The sequence below is a fragment of the Ambystoma mexicanum genome, chromosome 8, assembly GCF_040938575.1.
Source record: "Ambystoma mexicanum isolate Mex_15411 chromosome 8, UKY_AmexF1_1, whole genome shotgun sequence".
Taxonomy (NCBI): Eukaryota; Metazoa; Chordata; class Amphibia; order Caudata; family Ambystomatidae; genus Ambystoma; species Ambystoma mexicanum.
In genome coordinates, this window is record NC_090929.1 from 1,016,729,245 (window position 1) to 1,016,754,603 (window position 25,359).

The window sequence follows — 25,359 nt, forward strand, 5'->3', positions numbered from 1 at the left end:
GAGCTGGACCTATTCAGGCACTCTGGCAGACAAAGGACAGGGGATGGAAAACTCTTCCGTACTTCCTGCCTGCCCAGACACTCTGGTACCTGCCAAAGGCAAAACACACACACACTGACCTCCTCATCCCAGAATGGTAGAAGGGCTAACAAAGAACAATCACGCTAGTAATGAAGAAGGGAGGCCTCAAGTGTTACGCTCACCTGACTCCCACGGAGGCGCTGGCCTGGTTCGCGCTGCTGTGACCTCTTCTAAGGTGATGCGCAGGGTTCGGAAGACAGACTGGACCTGGCCCCCAAATCTGGCTTGTCTGGCTCGCAGAAGTATCCTTCTGTAGGCGAAAATAGGGGATTAACTGTCTGCGGGGTAATGCAATCGGCCTCCCACTTTCCCCTCTGACCCTCCTTGAAACCCTTCTGTGATTTCACGTAGCGTCTCACCTTAGGGTCTGGAAGGACGAGCTCTCCATCCTGCTTCTGATGCAGGGGCGCGTTGGTATCCAGTTACTTCACTGGATTTTCAGATTGGTGAGAACCAAACCTGCTTGGCTTCCAGGTAAGTTTTTTGATAAGAGGTGTCCCTTGTGTCCATGCATTAATGTACTAATGCTAGTGTCTTTTTCCCCATAGGGGCCGGGGTACGGAATGCCAGGGAACAGGCACCGACCCGAGATGAGAGGTGAAATCCTTGTAGAAATCAGGTAAGTCTTTAATGAGCGTTTTCTGGTAATGTCTTTTCATTCGCTCATTAACGCTGAGGTCTCTTTTTCCCCTTAGGGGCCGGGTCCGGAAATGCCAGGATGCGGCGCGGACCCGAAATGAGGAGGGAATGAATCAACAGGTAAGTCTTAACATGGAGATTTAGCTTTCCTTATTCCCTTCTCTCTCTCACCTTTTGTTCTGGTCTTTTTCTCCCTAGGCGCTGGGGCGTGACTGCGAATCCGGATGATCGCTGCTGAACATGGCGGCGCCCTGTAAAGGTGAGTGGAATGCGGCGCTGCAGCGATCGACGCGATGAGCTTTTAAATTAAAGTCTTCCTTTTCAGGATTGTTGGCGAGATGTCTCCGGGATGCGGATTTAGCAGGTAAGGACTTTTCCTTCTTCTGTTCTCTTCTTCTCTTCCTTTGCAGGTGATCCAGGATGCTGGCAGGCGTAGCAGAAGTCAGGATGCAGGAGCAGACACGGTGAGCGTCCAGCTGCTAGATGCAGAACAACGCGAAGCACGTGTGGCTGTTCGGGTGGGGTTTAAATAGCCTTGGAAGAAGTTCCAGGTATGTATCCTCCCTCCAATCAGGTATGTATCCTTCCCCGACCACGCCCGGATGGTAAATTAGTCCCACAGGTAAAGTAGTTCCTTTCAGGCCTCAAGGAGGCCGGGATCCTGCAGCATGGTCTGCATCAGGTAAGTGCACCCAAGCATTCCCATAATGAGCCTGGCGCCTATGGCGCCAGGACTGATGTCTTTTATGAGCCTGGCGCCATAGGCGCCAGGACACTGTCCGAAGGGCCCCTATATGGGGTTGCTGGGTCCTTCCTTGGGGACTGGATGTCCGCTTTCGGGGACGCCGGGCTTGAACCGGCTCCCCGGGAGCGGGCATCATGACAGCACTCCCCCCCCCCCCAAGGCCCCTCCCAAGGTTGTTCCCTCCGGGGGTTTTGGTTTGTCTGGGAAGAGTCGGTGGAATTTCCTGACTAATCGAGGTGCATGCACATGGTCGCTGGGTTCCCACGACCTCTCCTGAGGTCCGTACCCCTTCCAATCAATTAGGTAGAACAGTTTTGACCTAAACATTTTTGAGTCTAAAATGTTCTTCACTTCGAATTCAGGCTCCCCATCTATTAGAATAGGTTCTGGAGGTTTGAGTAGTCGGGTTCCGGGTACCGCTGGTTTCAGAAGTGACACATGAAAAACAGGGTGAATTCGCATACTAGCTGGTAAATCAAGTTTAACAGCCACTGGGTTAATTATTGCCGTAATAGAATAAGGTCCTAGATATTTTGGGTTAAAAGTTCGAGGCCCTTTGAGTGGTAAATGTCTGGTAGCTAACCACACTTGATCCCCAATCTGATACGGAGGTGCTTCACTCCGATGTAGATCAGCATTCTCCTTGTATTTTCTCTTGGCTTGTTGTAAATGCGTAGTTGCCTCTTTGAAGGCTTGGGTAATTGTAGAATGCAGATGTTCTACTGCAGGCATTCCAAGGTTCTCAGGTGAGTCAAGGTTTGAGGTTCGAGGGTGATGCCCAAACAAAGTATAAAAAGGACTGTGGCCAGTTCCAGAGTGTACCGAATTATTATATGCGTATTCGGCTATCCAAAGAATGTCTTTCCAGTTGCTTTCAGATTGCTGTAACATACACCGTAAGTACTGTTCAAGGGTCTGATTTGTCCTCTCGGTCTGACCATCGGTCTGAGGGTGGTGACTGGTCGATAATCTTACGTCGATCTGCGCCATTTGACAACATTTGCGCCAGAAGTGGGAAATGAATTGGCTTCCCCGGTCAGAGATTAGTATAGATGGGAATCCATGTAGCCGAACAATATTTTCGAGGAATTCTTTGGCTAGGACAGAAGCTGAAGGTAAACCTTTCAAAGGAATAAAGTGGGCCATTTTGGAAAACAAATCCACAATTACCAGAATAGTATTGTACCCCGAACAAGGAGGCAGGTCCATAATAAAATCCATTGATAGGGTGTGCCAGGGTGCTGGTGGTATGTCTAGAGGTTGAAGGAGACCGGATGGTCTTTTCTTTTGACTTTTATTTTGGGCGCAAACACCACAGGACATCACAAAAGATTTAACATCTTTTCGCCAAGAGGGCCACCAAAATTGTTGTTTCACCTTTTCCTCTGTCTTGGCAATACCGGGGTGTCCCTCTATTAATCTATCATGATAACCGGAAATAACTAGTTCGTGTAATTCCTTATGTGGCAGGAATAAGCGTCCTTGGAAGTAAGGTAAACCATTATCTATGGTAAAGTGTGATCCCTTTTGTATCCATTCCTGTAAGGTTGTAGGGTCCAGGAGTTGTTTCACTCTGGCTTGAATGTCTTCAAGCGTCTGTAACGAAGTCATGCCTAGAATCCTCTGTTCGGGAATTATTGGTACTGGTTCTGAGTTTGTATCAGATTCTCCCATTCCAATTCGGGATAAGGCGTCTGCTTTGCCATTCTTGCAGCCAGGTCGATAGGTAATCACAAAATCAAATTCAGCGAAAAACAAAGCCCATCGGAGCTGCCGTGATGACTGAGCCTTGGCGGTTTTCAAATACTGTAAATTCCGGTGATCAGTGATCACTGTGATGGTATGTCGAGCGCCAAGCAGATAATGCCGCCAGGCTTTAAAAGCGGACTTAATGGCTAACAGTTCTTTGTCCGTAATTGCATAATTAACCTCGGGTGCCGAGAATTTTCTGGACCAAAATGCTACAGGATGCAGTTGGTTGGTTTCGGGATCTCTTTGGGACAGGACAGCTCCCATGGCTAGGCTGGATGCGTCAGTCTCAACGACATAAGGGAGATCTGGATGCAGGTGTTTCAATATAGGTGCAGAGGTAAACTTAGCTTTTAAATCCTGAAAGGCCTGCTCGGCTTCTTCAGACCATTCAAAACGTTTATTTTTCCTCAAAAGTGCAGTAATGGGTTGTACCACGCCTGAAAATTCCGGGATAAACCTGCGATAGAAATTAGCAAAGCCGAGCATGCTTTGAACCCCTTTTACAGAGCTGGGTGATGGCCATTTGAGGATGGCATCTACTTTTCTTGAGTCCATTCGGACTCCTTTGGGTGTCAGGATGAAACCTAGAAACTCGACTTCTGTGGTATGGAAAACACATTTCTCCAATTTAGCAAATAGTTTGTGTTGGCGCAGTTTTTCAAGTACTGCCCTGACGTGTTTTCTGTGATCAGATTCTGAAGAGGAATACACCAGAATGTCATCGATATATACGACAACACAAACATCCATGAGTTCCCGAAGGACATCATTCATGAAGTATTGGAAGGCAGCCGGCGCGTTACACAATCCGAAAGGCATCACCTGGTACTCGAATAATCCGTATTTAGTACGGAAGGCAGTTTTCCATTTGTCACCCTCTTTAACTCGTACCAGATGATAAGCCCCCCGGAGATCTAACTTGGTGTATAGGCAAGCGTCCTTCACCTGGTCAAGGAGTTCAGGGATCAGAGGCAGAGGATAACGGTTTCTAACCGTTATCTGGTTCAATGTGCGGTAATCGATACAAGTTCTAAGGTCGCCTTCTTTTTTGGGCACGAAGAACAAAGCCGAGGATGTCGGGGACTTTGACGGGCGAATAAAACCATTAGCTAGGTATTGATCCAAATATTGTCTCAAATGCAGATTCTCAGGTTCGCTAAGGGCATAAATCCTGCTACAAGGGGGTTGTGCACCGGGCACCAGATCGATTTGGCAATCGTACGATCTGTGAGGAGGTAACGTGTTGGCCTGTTCCTTTTGGAAGACGTCCTGAAAGTCTTGGTATTCCGGAGGTAGGTGCATGGAGGCAGAGGTTACAGATGCTAGATTAATCTTCAGGTTTTCTGGGTAGCAGGTTTGTGTACAATCCGGGAAGGTTATTCTCTTAGCTCGCCAATCAATTCGAGGATTATGTGTCTCTAACCAAGGGATTCCAAGAATAATCTGAAACTGTGGAGCCTTGATTACATCAAACACAACACCCTCCCGATGGCCGTCGGGACCAATAAGAGTCACCTCACTAGTGGAATGTGTTACCGGTCCAGAGGCAATTTCAGTTCCATCGACTGTGGTGATGACATCTTTGCTGGTTTTAGGACTGAGAAGGAGGTTAATCCTAGAGACCAATTCATGATCCACATAGTTTCCAATAGCCCCACTATCGATGTATGCCTTTATTGCATGCAACCGCTTAGGCTGTTCTGGATCTACGAGAACCATTGGCACAATGAAATGCAAGGTCTGAGAGTTAGTTTTCAAGCTCGGCAAGTGGACCCCTACACTTGTCGGGCGGAGTCGTTTCCCGAAACAGAGTCTTCATGGTTTTTATCAGCGGCTCCTACCGCCTTTCGGGGCGGTTTTGCAGGGCAATCTCGTAGAAAAGTGTCCATAATTCCCACAATAAAGACATAATTTTAACTGCTGCCTCCTTTCACGTTCCTTTTGAGTTAAGGGTCCTTTAACCCCTCCAATTTGCATAGGCTCAGAGACATCAACTCCCTTGGGATTAGCATGGGTCTTGACCAACACCCGGGTCTCAAACCTGGACCGATCTGCTTTTCTGTTTTGAAGTCTGTGATCCAATTGGACCACTAAGTCTATATACTCTGTGCATTCTTGGGGAGGATTTACAAATTGGGCCAAGACATCTTTAAGTTCTCCGCGAAGGCCTCGATAAAACAACGTGACTCTTTTATCCTCTGGCCATCCCGTTTCCACAATTAGTCTATTAAAGGTTGCAATATAGGATAGGAGGTCCTGATTGCCCTGTCGCAGGGATAGAAGTTCATCATCCAGAGCCTGCCCCTGAGAGTGTCGAGCAAATAACCTTTCCATGCTTGCTTGAAACCTTTGAAAATCACGGAGAATCGGGTCATCTTGAGTAACCAGTGGAACTGACCAATCGGCAGCGCAGCGGCTGAGATATGACAATACAAAGGCTACCTTGGTCTGATCATTAGGGAAGGCCCCAGGTCTGCATAGGAAGTGCAAACGACACTGATTCATGAATACGGCGAATCCTTTGGGGTCCCCAGCAAAGCGTTCGGGTGGGGCCAGCGGCATGTTTCCAGGTAGATTAATCTGCACAGGGTTACTGGAAACCACAGGAGCGGGGTTCCCTCCGGAACCGGGTAGAGGAGTTTGCCCAGCTTGACCTTGCAAAAGCTGTCTGGCCAGGTCATCAGTTCTTTCCTTTGATATTATTAATTCCCTCCTGAGGGCATTAGTCTCTTGACGAGCGGCATGTACTTCGGCCCGTAATTCCCCCAGTAATTGGGCCAACTGATCAGTCTCAGAACTTTCCATAGCGCCTGTTCTTCTCTTCCTTTGCAGGTGATCCAGGATGCTGGCAGGTGTGGCAGAAGTCAGGATGCAGGAGCAGACACTGTGAGCGTCCAGCTGCTAGATGCAGAACAACGCTAAGCACGTGTGGCTGTTCGGGCGGGGTTTAAATAGCCTTGGAAGAAGTTCCAGGTATGTATCCTTCCTCCAATCAGGTATGTATCCTTCCCCGACCACGCCCGGATGGTAAATTAGTCCCACAGGTAAAGTAGTTCCTTTCAGGCCTCAAGGAGGCCGGCATCCTGCAGCATGGTCTGCATCAGGTAAGTGCACCCACGCATTCCCATAATGAGCCTGGTGCCTATGGCGCCAGGACTGATGTCTTTTATGAGCCTGGCGCCATAGGCACCAGGACACAGTCCAAAGGGCCCCTATATGGGGTTGCTGGGTCCTTCCTTGGGGACTGGATGTCCGCTTTCGGGGACGCCGGGCTTGAACCGGCTCCCCGGGAGCGGGCATCATGACATCAAGTTGGTACATGGGTGCCCCTATTATGCACTACCGAGGCTATGGACATAGCCTGTGATACAAAGAATACACAATAGTTGGTAGAACATATCCACTGCCACCAGCCATAACTAGGTGATAACTAGGTGATTGTCTATGCGACTAAAAAGTCACAGGAGCAGAGGGAAGGGGGACATTAGGTATCCCTTTGGCACACCAGTGAAGGTGGTGTGTTCCAATCTCTCAGACTATACATGGTTTGGGAGAGATACTAAGTATCCTTAAGAACTGTAGTTACTGGAGGATACAGAAAAGTAATCCTAAAGAAGGAACCTAAGGTTCCCTAGCAATACTGCCTACAAGGAGCTGTGTGCTGCAGTAGGAAAACACAGATGCCTTTAAGAGCGATGGAGCAGACAGACTCCATAGTACAGGTAGAATACTAAGAAGAGAGTTCCAAGAAACAGAACCCACAAGAATTAATGATTGGTCAAAGGGTCTCTAGGACGGGGGATGAAGTACAAAAATGATAAATCCCCCCAACAGAAAGGCCTTGATTGTGTGCTGATGCAGGAAAAATGTAAGGAGGTACAAACGGTGGCATTTGCCTTGCGTGTTCTCAAAGAATCTGAATAACGATACTCCGCTGTGGCAAGAGAAGCCCTAGCATGTGTTTGGGGAATTCAGAAATTCAATAATTTTTTGGGGAAGGAAGTTAATCATTGTAACAGATCATGTAACAGATCATAAACTGTGGGTTGGTATGTGCAATAGAAAGGGTCTAGATGAGTGTCCAGAAGGAGTGTGTGGTGAAGAACAGGTTTTCAATGGTTGGAGTTTGAAGTGCGACACAAAGGGAGAACTCAATGTTGATGCAGCTGCTTTATCTGGCAATGCAGTTGAAAGTGCCGGTGGTGAAGAAAAGGAGGAGGATGTTGAGGTGTTTGCCAATTTCCGCATAGGAGGTGAAGAAAACTGGCATGTCCAGTGTACGGCGGATGAAGTTTAGCAAAAGGTTGTGGAATTATGCAGAAAGGATGGCCCGTTGAGGAATTGGATGAGACTTATAAGGCATACAGGAGGGTAAACAATGAATCAAATGTGGTGAAGAGTGTTCTGACCAGAGGTGATTGCATGGTATGAAGAAACATGTCATGCAAATTGCTCATGAAGGGCATTGGGTTTATGTAAACCCAAAGGGTCAATGCGTCAGAAATACTGGTGGCCCAATATGGATGAAGCCAGAGGAAATGTTGAAGGGGTGTGAGGGCTGCAGCATGAGTGAGAGTTTGGCCTATGAAGGTGCTAGAGCCACCAAGTACTGTGTGGGATATAGAGGCAGTAGAGATTTTGGGGTCCACTGAAGTGATGGGTTGTCAAAATAACTATGATTGTGGCTGTGGATATTCTGTCTAATGTCCAGGTGTGTGTGTGGTGAAGGAGATCAGTGCCAGAAGTGTCTCCCCCCCCTTTCACTTGTTTACTGCACTTGCATGATCCAAATTATATAAGGCCTAGTAGGACCGTTTCTTGTAATTTTTTTCTCTGTGGTTCCCCTCCCCTTTTGTCTAGTGGCGCCTGGAAACACTTTGTTATATAGGGGTCATACAAATGTCCAATAAATAAAAAAAAATATATAACATTCTTGGAATAGATTTTTGGAGAGAAGGATTTCCGAGACAAATTGCATCAGACAATTGACCAAAGTTTGTGGCTAGAGAGATGGAAGATTTTGGGGAGGGAAAATAGGGTGAATCATCCCACTACTGCTTTGTTTAATCCCAAAGTGAAAGCGGTAGTAGAAAGATTCAACAGAAAAATCATGGATGTCATAAGAATTGCTGTAGAAACCGGTGGTGATTGGGTGAGGGCTGTAATGGAGTGAATTGTACAGCACAGGGTTGCACCCGATCAAGTGACTGGTGTGCCACCAACCCAGGATGGATGAGAAAATGTGGTGCTGAGAGGCCAGTGGTTGCCGTGGAGGTGGAAAAGAGAAGAATTGGAGGTAGTCAAGTAATGGCCGAGAAGAGGTATTGGAAGAACTGCACCAGCGAAAGGGCGGTGTGGAGAGGTAGCATGGTAAAGGTGAAAATTGGAAGAAGAGTAGAAAAGGGTATGGAAAGGTTGTCCAAGCCGATGGAAGTGAAAGAGGATTTGGAAAAAGTTGTCAGATTGATGTATGGTGAGAAGAGGGGAAAGAAAGGGTGGCCATTTTAAAACAATGGTGATGAGTTGGCAAACGGAAGGTGGTGTTTTACATGTGCAGAAGGGAAAAGTGAGGAGCCATTTGGTCAATTTGGCCCTCCTGAAGTAATGTTGGCAAGCAATGATTGAAGACAAGGGGGAAGAATGAGAGTACCCCTGTAACCCACCAAAGCCAAAAGGGTGGAAGAGCTGACCTGTCTGAAAAGCCTAAGAAGAGGCTAAGGAAACTTATTGACCCAGGGACAAGGAACCTTTCAGCACCACCTAAGACAAGAAGGTGGAAGAGCTGGCCTGCCTGAGAAGACTGGGAAGAGGCTAAGACCCTGGTATAGGAACCAGGACAGAAGCAGGATCCCTGAAGAGAAGAGGGCTAAAAGCAAAGATTCCCTTAAGAGGAGAGGGGCACAAATCTAGGTCACCATAAAATTTGAGGAACAAAGAGAGAGCAATGTAAAACCCCAAACAGAAGGTTGGAACAACATACCACACAACCGAGAGAGTGAGGGGGATGAATCACCCAGAAGAATTAAGTCTAATTGATGTGTACTCGAGGAGGCCCTCAGAGAACACCTTGAATTGCTGGAGTTTGTTATTTTAGGGAAGGACTAAGTTAAAGATCTTAACTCAACATTTGTCATCTAAGGGAAGAACTTTTAAGTTCATTTTCTTCAATGTACCATTTGATTTTGCTATTCTGTTAACTCACTGTTTGGAACTTTTGATTCAGGATTTCTTTTTTTTAAGTTCAAGGGTTAGTTGTGACAGGCAAGCTTATTTTAGGGTTTTAATATTTTAGGCACTGTGAAGGGGTTAACGGAGAAGGAGAGCCCCGAGGAGAAATCAAGCAACATACAACATCACGGCAATGAAAGGGTGCGTGGATAGCTGCAGGAGGAGGGTCCCAGTGGATTGACAGACAAGTGAAAAGAACGAATGACCAGTAAGTTAAAAAGGTGAAGGGGCTTTTCTCTAATGAAACGTTTGGTTTGTTGACAGACACGTGAGGGTGACGGTTCACACAGCTGAGAGCAGGGAGGAGGCGGGGTTGTGTGGAGATGGCAAAGCGCCAGTAACGGTTGCAGTGGGCGGGAAAGAGACGCGGCGTGTGAGGAAAAAAAAAAACGCTTTGATATTTTTGGAAGTGGGCGGACCCAGGCAGGGCGGAGCAGTGTCTGGGTGGAGGGTGCTGGGATTAAGGAAATTGAGTGGACTCTCTGGGAGGGTGCAGGGAGAAAGTGTTCTCAGAGAAAGTGGTAAGAATGGGAAAGGGGGGTGGGAAGACTGAAATGAAGGGAGGGGTGGAGGAAGGAAAGAAAAAAGGGGCAGAACTCTGGCTGTGAAGTCTACATCTGTGGAGGGGGGGAAGCAGGGAAATGAGGGGCAGCATCGCAGCAGGTCTCCACAAAAGAATGATGGTGGGGGTACGGTTAGGGATTTTTCAGGGTTGGGGTCCCAGGAAAAGTGTATTTTGGAGGGGGTGGGGGCCTCAGTAAGCGGTGTGCCTGAGGAGGAGCAGATGCAGTATGAAAGTGTGTGGAAGGTGGTGTTGAAGCCAGATAGCCGTGGGAAAACATTTCAGGGGGAGAATCCGATGGCGATTGCTGGATGGTTGAAAGAGGCTGTGGGGAATATCACTCGGGTGCAAGTGGTGTCTGGGGGTCGGTTGTTAGTGGAGGGGTTGGGTGCTGATAGTAAGGCTAAGATACTGGAGATGGGTTGTCTGGGTAGGCGCGCGGTGCGAGTGTTTGACCAGAGTGGTGTGTCGTGTAAGGGGGTGTTGTATGGGGTCTCGGTGACTGTGAATATGTCTGAGGTGGAGGAGCAGCTGGCAGAGATGGGGGTAGTGGAGGCGTGGAGGCTGGGGAGGAGAGATACACATGGGGATGTGGTTTCTACAACTGTGGCAGTGAGGTTTGCGAGAGCGGAGTGCCCAGAGGTGGTGAAGTTGGGATATCAGAGGTTTTGTGTGAAAGCTTATGTAGCATTGCCTTTGAGATGTTATAAGTGTCAGCAGTTTGGACATGTGGCGAAAGTATGCAGGAATGAGAGGCATTGCGGGAGATGTGGTGGAGATCATGATATTAAAGAATGTAAGATGAAAACTCCGGAGAAGTGTGTGAATTGTGGGAGGGGCACTCTACTACGTTTAGAGGGTGTGAGAGTCAAAGGGTGGCGAGAGAGGTGGTGCAGGTGAGGGCTGCGGAAGGTTTATTTTATGCGGAGGCTGTGGCTAAGGTGAAACCCGTTCGAGTAGCGAGTGAAATGTGTAGGAGAGAGTCGGTGGTGAATGAGGATGCGGGAAGGAAGGGAGTGGTGAGAGAGGTGAAAGGCGTTGAAATGGTGGTTATCCCGAAAACTGAGTTTATGTGTTTTATAATAAATGTGTTGGAGCTGGTTCAGGGGAATTTACCAGTCAGTGTGTCGAATCTTACGAAAGGAGTGGTGGAAGCGGGGAGGAGGTTTTTGAATGTTGTAGATGTGTCGGAAGAAGATGTGTTCAAGAAGGTTACTAAAGTGCGGAAACAGAGTGGGGCATCAGCCTGAGAATTTTGCAGTGGAATGCGAGGAGTTTGTTGAGGAATGGGCAGGAGTTGAAAGCGGTGTTGTGTGGGGAATTGAATGTTGATGTGGTTTGTATTCAGGAAACGTGGTTAAGGGGTGATCTGAGTTTTGTGATTCCGGGTTATGAGTTGTTTCGTAAGGATAGGACGGAGGGGAGAGGAGGAGGTGTAGCTGTGGCAGTTCGGAAGGGGTTGGTTGCAAGGGAGATTGTGGTAGATGGAGCAGTGGAGTTTATCGTGGCGGGGATTCGGGTTGGAGGATCAGAAGTTTTAGTGTTGAATTATTATAATCCGTGTGAGGTGGTGGAGGTGGATGTACTGTCTTAATTGATAAGGGGACATGTGGGACCTTGTGTTTTATGTGGTGATTTCAACAGTGCCAATACGTTGTGGGGCAGTGATCGGACGGATGCAAATGGGGAATTGTTGGAGGGTATGGCGGATGAATTGAGTCTGTTTTTGTTGAATGACGGTTCGGGCACACGATTGGATGTGAAGACTGGGAAGTTGTCGTGTTTGGATCTGACCTGGGTGTCTGCTGCGATTGCGGGCGAATGTGACTGGATGGTGCGTGAGGATGGGGATATGGGGATTGATCACTCTGGCATTTTAGTGACTGTGAGGGGTGAGGTAGGGGTCAGATCCCGGATGATTGGGAGTCGACTGAATTTTAGGAAGGATGATTGGGAGTTATATAAGAAATTGTGTCAGGAATTGATTGTTTCTCGGGATAGGGATGAGGGGGTGGATGAATGGAATGAGCATTTGGTGCATGGAATGAGAGCGGCGTCGATAGCGGCAGTTCCGGAGGTAGAGAAGGGGAAAGGGGGGGAAGGTTGAGGTTCCTTGGTGGTCGGTGGAATGTTCACAGGCTGTGGCAGTGCGTAAGAAGGCGAGGGCCAGGGCAGTCAGAACGGGAATGTTGGAGGATTTGTTGGCATATAAGAAGGCGAAGGCGGTGGTGCAGAGGGTGATTAGGGAAAGAAAGCGAGGATATTGGAGGAGATATTGTGGGTCTTTGGGGAGTAATTCTGATGTGGGAGAGGTTTGGAAGCAGTTCAAGCAGATGTCCGGGTTAATGAAGTCGCAGGGTAGCATGTCTTGGTTGTTGAAAGGGGTAGAGGTGATCAGTGAAGATGGGGAGAAAGCAAATTTGTTGGGGGAACATTTTGCGGGAGTACATAGTTCAGAGAACTTCCCGGAAGCAGTGAGACTAAGTATGGGAGTGGTCGAGGAGGAGATGCAGGAGTAGTCGGTGAATGTTGGGCCTTGGGAAGAGCAGTATGAGGCTCTGTTTTCTATGGCGGAGTTGGATAGGGCGATTCGGAAGGGAAAGTGATCAAGTCCAGGGGTGGATGGAGTCATGTATGTATTTTTGGAGAAGTTGTCGATGGAATGTAAGTTGGAGGTGTTAGCTTTGTTCAATGAGATCTGGAAAAGTGGAGTTTTACCGAGTTTATGGAAGAGAGCGATTGTGGTAGCGATTTTGAAGAGTGGCAAGGTCCCGACGGAGTGTAAGTCATATAGGCCGATTGCTTTGACTGTCGTGATGTGTAAGGTTATGGAACGGATGATAGTTGAGCACTTGGGGTTTTATTTGGAGTCGAATGGGTATCTGAGAAATTTTCAGAGTGGGTTCAGAAAGAATCGTTCAGTGGCAGATCCGTTAGTGAGGTTGGTGACTGGAGTGGAGGAGGCGTTGTGTGATGGGGAGATGGTGGGGGCGTGTGGAAGAATGGGTTGCTGGTGAGACTGTTGGAGATGGGTGTGAAGGGGAGGATGTTTCGGTGGATCAAGGCATTTTTGGCTGATAGGACCTTTCAGGTAAGAGTGAGGGGGGTGTTGTCTGAGGTTTGGAAGATGGAGAATGGGACACCGCAGGGGGTGTGATTAGTGCGATGCTGTTTAATGTGATGGTGGACGGTTTGTTTTGAGCTTTGGAGGGTTTCGGATGTCAGGTGGATTTTTTTTTCAGATGATGGTGTGGTATGGGTAAGAGGGCAGAGTTTTTTGTTGATGCAGAATCGGTTGCAAGTTGCAATAGTGCGTATGGAGGAGTGGTGTGGGAAATGGGGCTTTTCGATGTCTGTGGATAAAAGCGTGAGTATGGTTTTTTTCAAGGGGAAGAGTGCAGCAAGGGTTGGACTTGGTTCTGAAAGGTGAGAGGGTGAAAAGCGTGGAAGAGTTTCGGTATTTAGGAGGTATTTTGGATAGAAAGTTAAATTGGAATTTGCAGGTGAATGGAATGGTGGATAAGAGCAAACGAAGGTTGAATTTATTGCGAGCTGTGACTGGGAAAGAGTGGGGTGCTCAACAGAAATGTCTACGAATATTGTATAAAGGGTTAATTTTGAGTGTGATGGATTCTGATGTCAAGTGTCAGTGGGTTTTACGGCAAGTCAGAAGTTGCGGTTGGACAGGGTTCAGGCAAGGGCTTTGAGGGTGTGTTCGGGTGTGATGAGATCCTCTCCAGCGAATGCGGTTCAGGTGCTTGTGGGAGAGATGCCATTGGGGTTGAGGAGAGATGCGTTGAATATGAGATGGTGGGTGAAGTGCAGTGCGAAGAGCGTGGCTCATCCGGTGCGTGAATGTTTGAAGTATAATTGGAGGTTTGATTATTATAGAGATCGATAGAGGAGGAAAGGGGGCACTTTTGGGTTTCACATGTGGGAAAAGGGAGTGCAGTGGGGTGTGGGCGATTTGATGACTGTAACTGATACGGATTTGGAGAGATGGCCGAGGTGGATGATGGGGTCTCCAAAGGTGTGTTTGGAGTTAGCGAATGTGGTGTCGAAGAAGAGAGGATTGCGGAGTGAGATCAAAGCTTTGGGTCAGGCGTATGTGGCAGGAAAGGAAGGATGCAAGGTGTTTACAGATGATTCGAAGGATCCTGTGTCTGGGAGAGTGGTTATGGCACATTATCTGGAAAGCACTGGGAATTATAAAGTGGGACGATTGACGAATGATGTGTTAATTTTTACGGCTGAGTTGGTGGCGATTGCATCAGCAATTGATAGGGTGTGCGAGTTGGGGTTAGATAAGGTGGTGATATTTTCAGATTCATTGAGTGGGTTGCACGCGATTATGGCGGGGGATGGTGATAGGAAGGATGTGATTATGGATATCAGGAAAAAGATTGATCGGTACGTACATGGGAGAATGGATTTGGAGTTGGCGTGGGTCCCCAGTCATAGTGGTATTTTGGGTAATGAGTTAGTGGATTTGGCGGCGGGTGAGGGTATGAGAAGGGGAGAGGTTGATGTGAGATTACCTTTAAGTGTGGATGAGGTGAAGGCGGTGGTGGTGAGACGGGTCATGGATGAGTGGCAGGAGAGGTGGGTGAGTGGGGCGAAGGGCAGGTGGATGTTTGGTCTTCGTGGGAAAGTGTCAGTGAAGGTGGATGCGGGGAGTTTGGAATGGAGGAGGGGGGAGGAGGTGATGCTGAATCGATTGAGGATAGGGCATGTGGGGCTGAATGAATGTCTGTTTCGAGTGGGGAAGCGAGAGTCGAGGGATTGTGCGGTGTGTGGGGTGCCTGAGACTGTGGGACATTTTCTACTTAGATGTGAGAAACACGTTGCAGAGAGAGAATTGATGAGGGTTCGGTTATCTGCGCTGGGTGTTGCTGAGTTGAGTGGGAAGGCTTTGTTGGGAGGTGATGGGGTGAGTGGCAGGAAGAAGAGCAGTGTGTTGTTGGATTTTGTGAGACAGACGGGGAGGTGGGAGGAACTGTGAGTTTATGTGAGCTAAATAATGATTGGTGGGTTAGGTGCACATCATCCTTTAGGATGGGGAAGCGCCTGCGTGGGTCCGCCCACGCTTTCGATAATTTAGAAGAAGAAGAAGGTTCGTTGACAGGGAGCCGGAGTTCAGGAGGAGAAGGTCTTTGAATGGGCTTACTGAGGTCCCAGGCGAAAGAAACGTTCTGTGAATAAACAATTGTTATAAATGTCAGCTACATTGGGCTGAAGTGTGAAAAGCAGCAAGGTTGATCTGTGACGCCGGCGGAGTGAAGTTGCCGAGCATATTGCTGAAGAAGTTTTGTCACAGGAGACCTGATTGAAACTGACACGCGCTCGCGTTCAGAGCCGTGTGATTTCCTAAAGAGGGAGAAGTAATCTGCATATGACAACACGACCGCCCGAGAGAGAAGAAGCCATAAAGTGGACTGCCGGTGAAATCCATTGATTTAGTAAAGCGAATGAAATTGACGCGCTCGCACACGGAGACGTGTCAGGCTGGCCGAATGAGATATGAATAAGTAAACCCACACAGCCAAGCGGCCGTGAGGGAAACTGAATGAGAAATCCCTTTATATCTATTAAATTGAATGAAACTGACACACACTCGCGTTCGGAGCCACGTTATGAAAACGAAGTGAACCGCCTGTCAGAACAAACACTACAGAGTGGCCATAAATGGAACAGTCTGAAAAAGAAACCATTATAAAAGGATTATGAGTTAAACTGATGAGCGCTTGCACAAAGAGCCGTATCATGAAACCAGAGAATTAAATGAGTGGATAAACAAATACAGTCAGAGAAGCTGATGTAGAAACTACACGCAGGTCTTTGAAGTGATGTGCATAAATTGAAAGTGACTTTACCCATGAGCAGGGGTATCTAATGAGGACATAACCTGTCAGAGGTTGAACTAGGGAGAAACTACACCAACAGAAGCATCCTTTATCCTGCAGGTGAGATGACACCCAAAAATGAGTGGGAAACCCATTTACCTGAATACTCTCTCCTAGAATTGATGAGGTCCATGAAGGAGTAAAAAGTGTTAAACCCCACACTAAGACTCTAGAATTAGACGATAATAATATTGGGGTGACATTGAAAAGATTAAAGGAACTAAGCTCTCACTCTCTCCAGTTCCACACTGTTTGAATAGATTAAGAAAATAAAAGTTTCGCTTGAGAAAGCAGATCTGCAGTGAGTTGTAATTATTTCCAACTAGACAACTGTGACAGGCACATTCTTAATTCATAGGTGAAGTGCATCTTAAATTTGCTTTATTTATTAATGGATGGACTTTTAAGTCACTTACAATTGAACACTTTGCTTTATTCCTTAAACCCAGTTTTGGTTACACCTGCTTAATAAAGTATTTTCTTTAAAAAGACCCAAAGTCCGAGACCGTCCTGTTTGCAATGCTGTCACATTAGTCAAAAGGATTAGGGGTCCTGTCCCAATCCCACAAATCTAAGGGAAGCCCAGGGGGGGAATCCTTGGCAGAACTCCATCAATCACAACCAGGCAAGGAAAATGTAGGGTTAAGATTTTACACCTGTACATCCCTATGACAGGGGTGGGGTGGAAACAGGTATGCAAGCTCACTACCTGCCTCGCTCTGATTCCGCTACAAGCCACCCTAGCATTCTTAGATTCGATCATTGGTTCCAGTGGTGGGATCCAGGGGCCACAGGTGCAGTGGTTATATTATATGGGTCAGGCTCGGTGAGACCGTTCCTGATACTTGTCAGCTTGGCAACCAGGACACCCAGAGATGCAGACCGCTACAAGTCCTATGACGTCAAGAGACCACAAGGACAAGATTAAGAGCAGCAGTGAAAAACTCTGCACTCAGGTGACAGCAGGCGACTCAAGGGGTGAAAACAAAGAAACTGCTGCAAGAGGGCCTCCTTTCTTCAAGATGGAGAGCAGCTGCAGGAGGACTGTTCCTAGGCCAAAAGATGGAGATCTACAAATGTGTAAGCTGAAACTCAGAACTGGGACCAATACACAGCAGATGCCCTGGAAGGAGCTTGTCAGCCCACAGGATGGCTATGGAAACTTCCAAAGGTTCCCGAGAACACACTTGGTGTGCTGGAACTTGGATTGGTTAGTCCCACCATCAAAGCCCAGATGAGGGTCTTGATTGATCCACAGAGGCAGGGCTTCACCAGGACCTGGCTGTAGGCAATGCTGATGTATTCAATGGTCGTCCTCCGGTCTTCAGTAGAATTTGTAGGAGTGGTCTTGGCTCCAATGACTAGCAGAAGAATGGCTGCAGGAGTCCCCTTTTATCCTAAATTCGAGCCTGTGTCACCCCTAAACTTACCCCTTGCTGGTGTGCGGATTGGAACAGACAGTCCCAGCTCCTGCATCCGGCGAGACGCTCCTACTGCTGCTTTGCCCGGGAAAGTCAAGGCTTTGCCAGGCAAAGTGCTTTCCTTATATGGAATCTCTTGACTGGAATGGGCTGGAAGAAGGCCAAAGGACTAGATGCCCAGGGCAAGGCAAAACACATGTGGCATGGCCATTTTGAGTTCACTCAGGAAACACAAAAAAACATGGAAAAACATATGTTGCCACCAGCAAGTCTTGGACACATCGTATTAAGAAACAAAAATGTTACTAAAATAAAAAAAGGGACACAAAGTACCCCTGCAGCCCTTTACTGCACCGTTATGCATGCAGCTTGAAACAAAGAAACTCAAAAGGGGGGACAGCCCACCTGTGCTTATAGGCTTTGTACTGACTAGTGCCCCCAAAATGCATGAGCTAAGCAAGGTAAGTAAAGCAAAAAGTATTTATTTACCTTCAAAAGTCAGAACACAAATCAAACAAATCGCACACAGTTAGGGGGTACCACGGAAAGAAAATCTTTCCCAACATTGCCTCAGTGAAAAGACCATTCAAGTGCTAAAAACCAATAGCAGGCTTAGGCCCAGAGGGCACCATAGGGCAATCCACATTTACGGCCTGTGTACTTGGGGCCAGATGCTGGGAACCCCTCCTGGCTAGGTGATCTGCCGGAAATGTATTTAACAGGAAGAAAAGAAAATAACGGTCCTTCCATTCTGTGAACGTCCTCAGCAAAGGCAGTCGGACAGGTTGGAGAATGGCCTCGCACCTGGGAGTAGTCTTGACGAAAATGCAAGCGACCAGGGTTGAAAAGGAACAACCATGATAGGCAATGCTTGAACTCTGAAGCACAGGGCATAAGCATGGGGAGGTCCTAAAAAAGAAGTAAAATGTAGTCAAGAAAAAGCACAGCCATGGTGCAGAGCCCCAGTCTTATCTGCACATAGAGTTGGAGCAGGGCGCTTTTGTGGGGGTGCTTCTGAGCAGGGGTGTAGCTGTCGCTCCACCAGCGCCAGTGCTTTTTTCTGATTAGTTGTTGCCACTGCGTGTCAGCCTACTTCCCATAGTCAACATCCTAAGAGATTGCAGGAGAGGAGGCAGGATGTAAGAGTATGCCATGTAATAGTAAACATTATATTAAAGTTGATTCATTTATGGAAGATATTACACAAGAAAAGGTTAGGTTTCTAAACACAGATTTTGCTTGTGCCTTCCTTGCTGCATTAATAGACGTCTGGAGCATTGGGTCTAGACCTTTTACTCTTGTCACTCACTAATCAGCCTCTTCCGTAGCCACTTTGTTATGTCACATAGACCCATTCAAACATGAGAACAAGGAGGGAGCATACAGACTACAAACACTGGAAATTAAAAATAAAATGTTAATACAAATCGAATGAAATTTTTAACATCTGTCATTTGGTGTATATGAAGGTCACTTACACAGGCAATTTTGAGTAAGTGCCAAATCTCTCGCTGCCTCTTGCCTTGCATCTGCATGAGAGCGCTGTCAGCTTCCTTAATGTTGTTCAGAGCCATTTCAATCCTGGGGAGCAAGTCAATTATCTTCTGCTTACACCCCAACAATTTGCTGCAAAAGGAAACCCAAAGGTAGAGTTATGAAAATCCTGTCCTAAATTCACCTACCATAGACATAAATCTGGATGCTCCCTGGAAGTAAAACCTTACTGGTCCCACATACACTGGCAGAGGTGGACTATGCCCAATGAGAAAAAAAAAAAAATTACAAGATCAACATCAAGCCGAGCTACAGTAGAGAAGTTGAGTGCCCCGCACTAGTCAACCATCTGTATTAACAAGGTAAGCTCCCACAGTACTACATCAGCACATGACCCACGCCAATAGCAACCTAAACGCTAATCCAACCTAAACGCTAATCAATACTACAGTGCAAACATATGTGCATGGCAGAGCCCCAGGATATCCCTAGCATAATAGAGATGCGAGTGTTGGGGAAGAATTCCATGTATGTGGTTCTTTTGCTCAACTTTGTTGGTTGCCTAAACCTTTTGCTGGATGCAATGTGTTTTTACTTTATTTTTGTGACCACAGTGACTGCTACTAAAGTACTCCTGTAACCGCAGCCCTTTTCAAATGTGCTGCACATAGCAGCTCATAAGGCTACAAGGAAAGTCTTAAGCAAACCATTTGGATTCCATTTGTTGGGGAGCAGGCTGGTGGGATGCCATTTTTGTTTTGGCTACACCAAGGTTCTAGTCATTATTACAGAATTAGTAGCCCAATAACCCATATGCTAGCTATTGGGTTACTAATGTATTTTTCTAAGTCATACACCCTGCCATTTGATTTGGTGACCTTTTGTCTGTGTGGACCACAAGGCATGGATAATGGCTGTTCTGCTGATATAGGCTGATACTGAACATCCAAGGGCATCCTCGATTGTGTTTAAACTTGTGGGTTAGTCCCTCTCAAACATCAAGATCAATATCCTGTGTGGGAGCACCTGTGTGTTTGGTAATTTCCCTGACCAGTTATGATTGTCTGGCCTTCAAACCTTTGTGGGCTGCCTGGATGAGGACTGGTAGGCAGGATTAGCCAGTCGCTGTGTAAATGTGCTCATTATCGGGAGACCTGGCCATGCTTCAGACCTGTTTTGAAACTTACCTGAAGACGGCTGAAGAGATGGCTGCTGCGGAGGATCCTGATGTGGCTACAATGGGTGTGCACATGCCTTTGTTTCTCCATCACTGCCTTTCTGTGATGCCAATACTCCTGCCTAGGCTTTTCCTTTGTTTCTCCCAACCTTTCTGGCTGGATTGTCTGATCGTTCTTACATTACTCCTTCTCACTTGTAGCACCTGTGAAATCCTTCTGGCCCAGGTGCCTAAGCGTGGGAGTCCCTCTTTGCTCTGCTGGCATGGAACTTGAATGGCTGCTTGATACTCCGTCTCAGCTCCTTGCTGGCCATTTTGGATCACCCCTGGCCACAGTCTTTGTCGTGGGACTGTTCATACTGCCTGGAACACGTCAGAGACCTCTTGCTGGGTCCACCAATGTCGCCTTGCTGTCATTGCTATGGTGTCTGTTGCCTTGTGGGTCGTCCTCACAGGTCTGTTGTCGAGATCGCTTTGTCTGGATACTTGATGCTCTATGTGTTGAAGTCATACTGACCAGAGACCCTAATCGCTGCAAGTCACACCTAATCCTGACCGTGAAAGTTACCTATGCACTAGCTATTCTTTCAGCAACCAGCACTGTTGAGTACCTGTCCCAGAGAGCCATTGTTGATTGCCTTCTCCAGGATCTCCTGGCTCTGGGTGCCAAGGTGTTTCTCTGCCCCCTACTGTGACCGAAATGCGCAACCATGAGTCTGTGCTCACTCTGTACCCATCTCTCTCTGGGCCTCTTGAAACCCAAATCTTGGGCTCGGTTCCTTCTTTGGGGCCTCCCCCCTCAACCCCTCCCCTGACTCCCAGCCTGATGGTTGCGACTCTTGCTTCAGCTTGGACTAAAAAGCAATACATACCTAGCTTTTACCCATAACTGCAGCATACCTATTGGGTTTGTCCCATTGATCCCTATGGAAGAAGACTTATAAACTTTAAAAACTCTTTAAATGTGATTCAAACGGGTACCTCACTGGACTGATGTTTATCCCGGGTCACTGTTGGAGCCCTCAAGTTTTCTGCGCAATTTATGTAACCTGGTATCGACAAGTTTTATATAATATTAAATCACTGCAGTTCACTCTTTAACTTTGCCTAATGTAGCTAAACTAGACCTATGGTGGTTACATGTTTGTAGTTTTTTTTCTGCGTTTGAACTGGAACCTCCATAGGCCAGAACTGTACCATTTTAAGCATGGACCCAATTGTTGCCCGTTTGGGATGGCTTACCAATTGTGTAACCCCTTCATTGCCCTTCATTCTAAACCATACAGTGCCTAGCACCTCCCTGTCAGGGCTTGTTTTATATATTAGCTTTACGGAATAGAGATCAATCAAACCCATTTGAAGTTTTTAAATACTTACTGTGACGTTTCTGAATGCCTTTTTTTGACAGTGTTTTTAATCTTAATGCAATAAGAAAAAGTTCCTCACTGTAGTAACTACTGGTCCATAGTCCCTTTTCCTCCATACTAATGGGAGTCTGTTCCCCGGCTACAGGACAGCAGCCTTTTTTGCACTGCAAGCGAACTTCCCTATTAAATTTGAAGCACGCATGAGCGTGCCATCCCACGCTAACGCCGCTCATCAGCCTTGCCCGTCAGTCCTTTTTACTGCCAGAACACGACGGATTGCCTTGCAACAGCGGCGACCAGATACTGCACATCCTGCGCCAGGTGTCTCGCCACATCAGACACCCACGATACTGCCTGAGGTGTCTAGGGCCTAACCACGAGTGGCATACCTACATATGCTGCAGTGACTTTGGAGCTTGTGCACTTCATCGCAGCTTCAATTTGTGCAAGAACCTTTTTGGCTGGTCGCTTTTCATAGTCTATGATCACCGTCACAGAAAACTCTGCATATCAGTGTCCTAGAATTACAAGTCATCTTCAATGCTCGAAGGCATTTCTACCAATGCTTCAGGGGAAGGTGATCCTTATACAGATGGAAAGTTCTACCTCCATGTTTGACACAAACAAGCAGGCGGCGCAGAAGATCCCACTTTTGCCTGCCGGTTGAGTCGATCTCGTAGTTGGCAATCTCCCATGAGCTTTCCATCAAGGCAGTTAAACTTTCGACTCAACACCAACGCTTATCACCTGTGCAGATTGTGTCTTGAGAGCCACGAGCAGGAGTTCAAGCATACTGTGCTCCCCCCCAATATTCCTTCATTTTCCATGGACCTCTTTGTGACCCCTCACAAACGCTAGTGCTGTCCTTGGTTCCCACAGCAGGATCTCCCAGGATTCTTGGGGGACACGTTGACGCTGCAATGGGACTTCTATCCCTATCCCTCTGTGTGGTTTCTCTTGTCCCTCTACCTTCCAGAGCTCTTGTATAGTTTGAAGACCATGATCGCTACTCTCGTTCTAGTGGAACCTATTTACCAAGTCTGGTTCTGCTTCTTCAAAGTCATGAGGCTTTGCACAAGGGGGCCCATTTGTATCCGTCATGACCTCCTGCAACAGCAACAGTGGAAAGTTCTCCATTCCTTCCCTCGACTGATGGACTTTGCCTCTTTTGTTCCAGAGGAGTTAATCCTCGGGCACCTTGGTATATCTGCAGATAACACAATTGTTATTCAGGAGGCAAGAACGCAATCCACCCACTCACAGAATATGGTTCTGCCACTGGTCTCTGAATAATCACATCAACCCCTAACTTGTTAGTTGAACGATGTACTCATTCATTTTGCATTTGGCATTGTCGTACATCTCAATTGAATTATTTTTACTCCTATTAAAGCCTACCAGAACTGTGAGGAATCCTGCAGTCTCATCAGTGAACCCCAGTCTAGGATCTACTCCATGTGGCCAGCGGAAGGCAGCCACTACCTGATCCTAACCCTGCGGGTGGTAACCTGAGGGAGGATCACATGGGAGGAGATGGCTGGCAGGGGGAAGTGGTGATTCCTTTGGAAGGGACGCAGTATGAACCTTCTTGTGAGGATGAGGGTCCCATAATTCCCAAATACCTAATGGCATGTTGTCAGTGCACAAGGCCCTCCCATTAAACTATCCAAAGAGCCTCCTATGAAAAATCATCTTAACGGAATAAGGTTTGCACCTTGGGAGTTCAAGAATTAAATATTAAATCCTCGAATTGTCATAATTCTGCCTTAGGTAGAGGCCACAAGTCCAATGTTAAATCAGAAACCCTTTTCATAACATCCCCTAACTTTGACAACTCTAAGTTCACAAAGCAATCAAAGATAACTAAATATTAAAGGACCAAAACCACTATGGACTGGAGGATCCATAATGCTTGTGGTACTGGAACGAGGAAAAAGGGCCCAGGTAAAGATCAAAGATGCTATTGACCAGAATGTGCGGTATAGTTGTTACAGAGCAAGACACCTGAGCGGGACATTTAAACCCAGGAATGAGTTGCAGCAGGGGAGAGATGCGGCAGGAGTAGCTGAGGCAGAGGCAGTTTGGAGTGCTGGGATTGCCACAGAAGCAGAATGAAGAGAGCCAGCTGCTGCCGACGCGAGAAGTGAAGGCATGTAACATTAGAAAGTGCGCACAGCAGGAAGCAGCATTGGGAAGAGAAGGTCAGCCGAAGGGGAGACATGTCCCCAACCCGATATGTGGCGCTTCGGTGCGAGAGGACACAGAGGACCAACTGAGCTGACAGAGCTCTGGTGAATAGCTGTGCAGTTTGCTGAATTTAGGCGTGAGCTGGCAACAGAGCCGACACAACACATGAGGTCTGCCGCAGCAGCAAAAAGGGAAGTAAAGATGCCAAAGCAGGCCAACTATTTGGCCTGGAGCTAAAGGTGACTCCAGGGTGCTCCGAGCATGACAAATGACAGTAAACAATTCTGAATACCGAACAAACAAGTACAGAGGTGACAAGGGCACAATTCCCCTTTTATGGGATACCAACTGGGGGACGCCTCTAACTCACATTGCCAACAGCCAAGCGGCTGTAAATAAGCAGTCATGAGGCAACTTGGGTGCAATTCTCCTTTATTGAGTTTCCAGTTTGGGGAAACCTGTAACCCACATTGCCAAGAGACTATAAAAGAGGCAGCCACTGTTCTGCCGTTCTCACATAGGATACTGGCGTGGAGAATCTTGGAACACATATTGCCACTAAGACCAATCGTAGTTGTAAGAGTTTTCTTCCTGCCAGGCGAGTACACGAGGAAAGGGATCTTAGTAGTTAGTCCTGGCACGCAAGTGTACTAGGAAAGAAGATGATGTTTGAAGAAGTGTTTGTGGCAAAAAGGTGTGGTACAAAGGACTTGTTAACTATATTATCATTTTGGCAAACTGTTGCCTTGGTTTATGAACTGTTTTGTCAGAGATACATTTGCCTTACCAAGAAGGTTATTGTGGAAATAACAATTGCTTTGATTTCTGAACAAGTATTTGTGGAAGAGACATTTCCTTTACCAAGTGGAAGGACACAGTGGAGAAAAAAGCAATTTTGTGTTGCACTGAACAGAACTTTGTTGAATCAGAACTTTTCCAAGGGTATTCCTCAATTGATCCAGGGGAAGGGAGTCCAACCCTGGTCACAAGGAGTCGTTTCTAAGATTGAACTTTTACACTGTTTTGTTGAACCAAATATTCCTTGTATACTTTTGTTGTTTTTATCAGTGTGAGGGTCATAGACTTTTTGGACACTATTGGACACTAGGTTGTCTTTCTTTAGTTTTAGTTTGCTAGGTAGGGACATCCTTGTTAGGATAGGAAAAGATAGGTGTTCATCTCATTCTTTTTCATTCAATAAATGGCAAACATTGAGAAAACTTTACCTTGTGCCCGTCTCGCATTTCTGACCTTTCACAGAACACAAGCATTGTGCTTTTCTTCCACAAACCCAGTCCTTTGTAGGTACTTGGAAGGACTGATGAGGCTTTATCGCCCTGTTAAGATATCTCACCACATAAAGGGACCTGAAGGAATATGTTACTTACCTGTAACTTCTGTTCTCCAGCATTGGCACCTTTCATAGATTCACATGCAGTATGATTTTTCCCCATCAGGCTGGGAATCCTCAGTAACAGTTGTGGAGGAGCAGACATACATATCCTCAGGAGATCCTACCCCCCACCTCCCCTGCATTGGAGCCATGAGACTGTGCCGTGTCCAACACCAGCTATTATACCAATACTGCAGCGACTATATGGAAGACAGTATCCATTAAGATGACCATATCAAATGAATGTACCCTTGAGTTGATGACAGCCACCAGGAGGAACTCCCTGAAGGAATATGAGAAAGAGCTATGAAAATGGACTGATGACATCATGAGAAAGAGTGAACAGCACCCTGAAATACTGGATGAACACGATGTATGGATCCCAAATGAAGAAATGATGAAGTAAAGAA

General features: G+C 47.0%; 1 protein-coding gene across 1 annotated transcript in view; it reads right to left on the reverse strand.

The window, feature by feature from the left end:
• LOC138472665 (inhibitor of nuclear factor kappa-B kinase subunit alpha-like) overlaps positions 1-25,359 on the reverse strand; it is a 1,781,717-nt gene that overhangs the window by 97,160 nt on the left and 1,659,198 nt on the right. Inside the window, exon 18 of the mRNA XM_069610956.1 lies at positions 18,810-18,957. Coding sequence (XP_069467057.1) covers positions 18,810-18,957 — 148 coding nt within the window. The remainder of the gene's footprint in view (positions 1-18,809; positions 18,958-25,359) is intronic.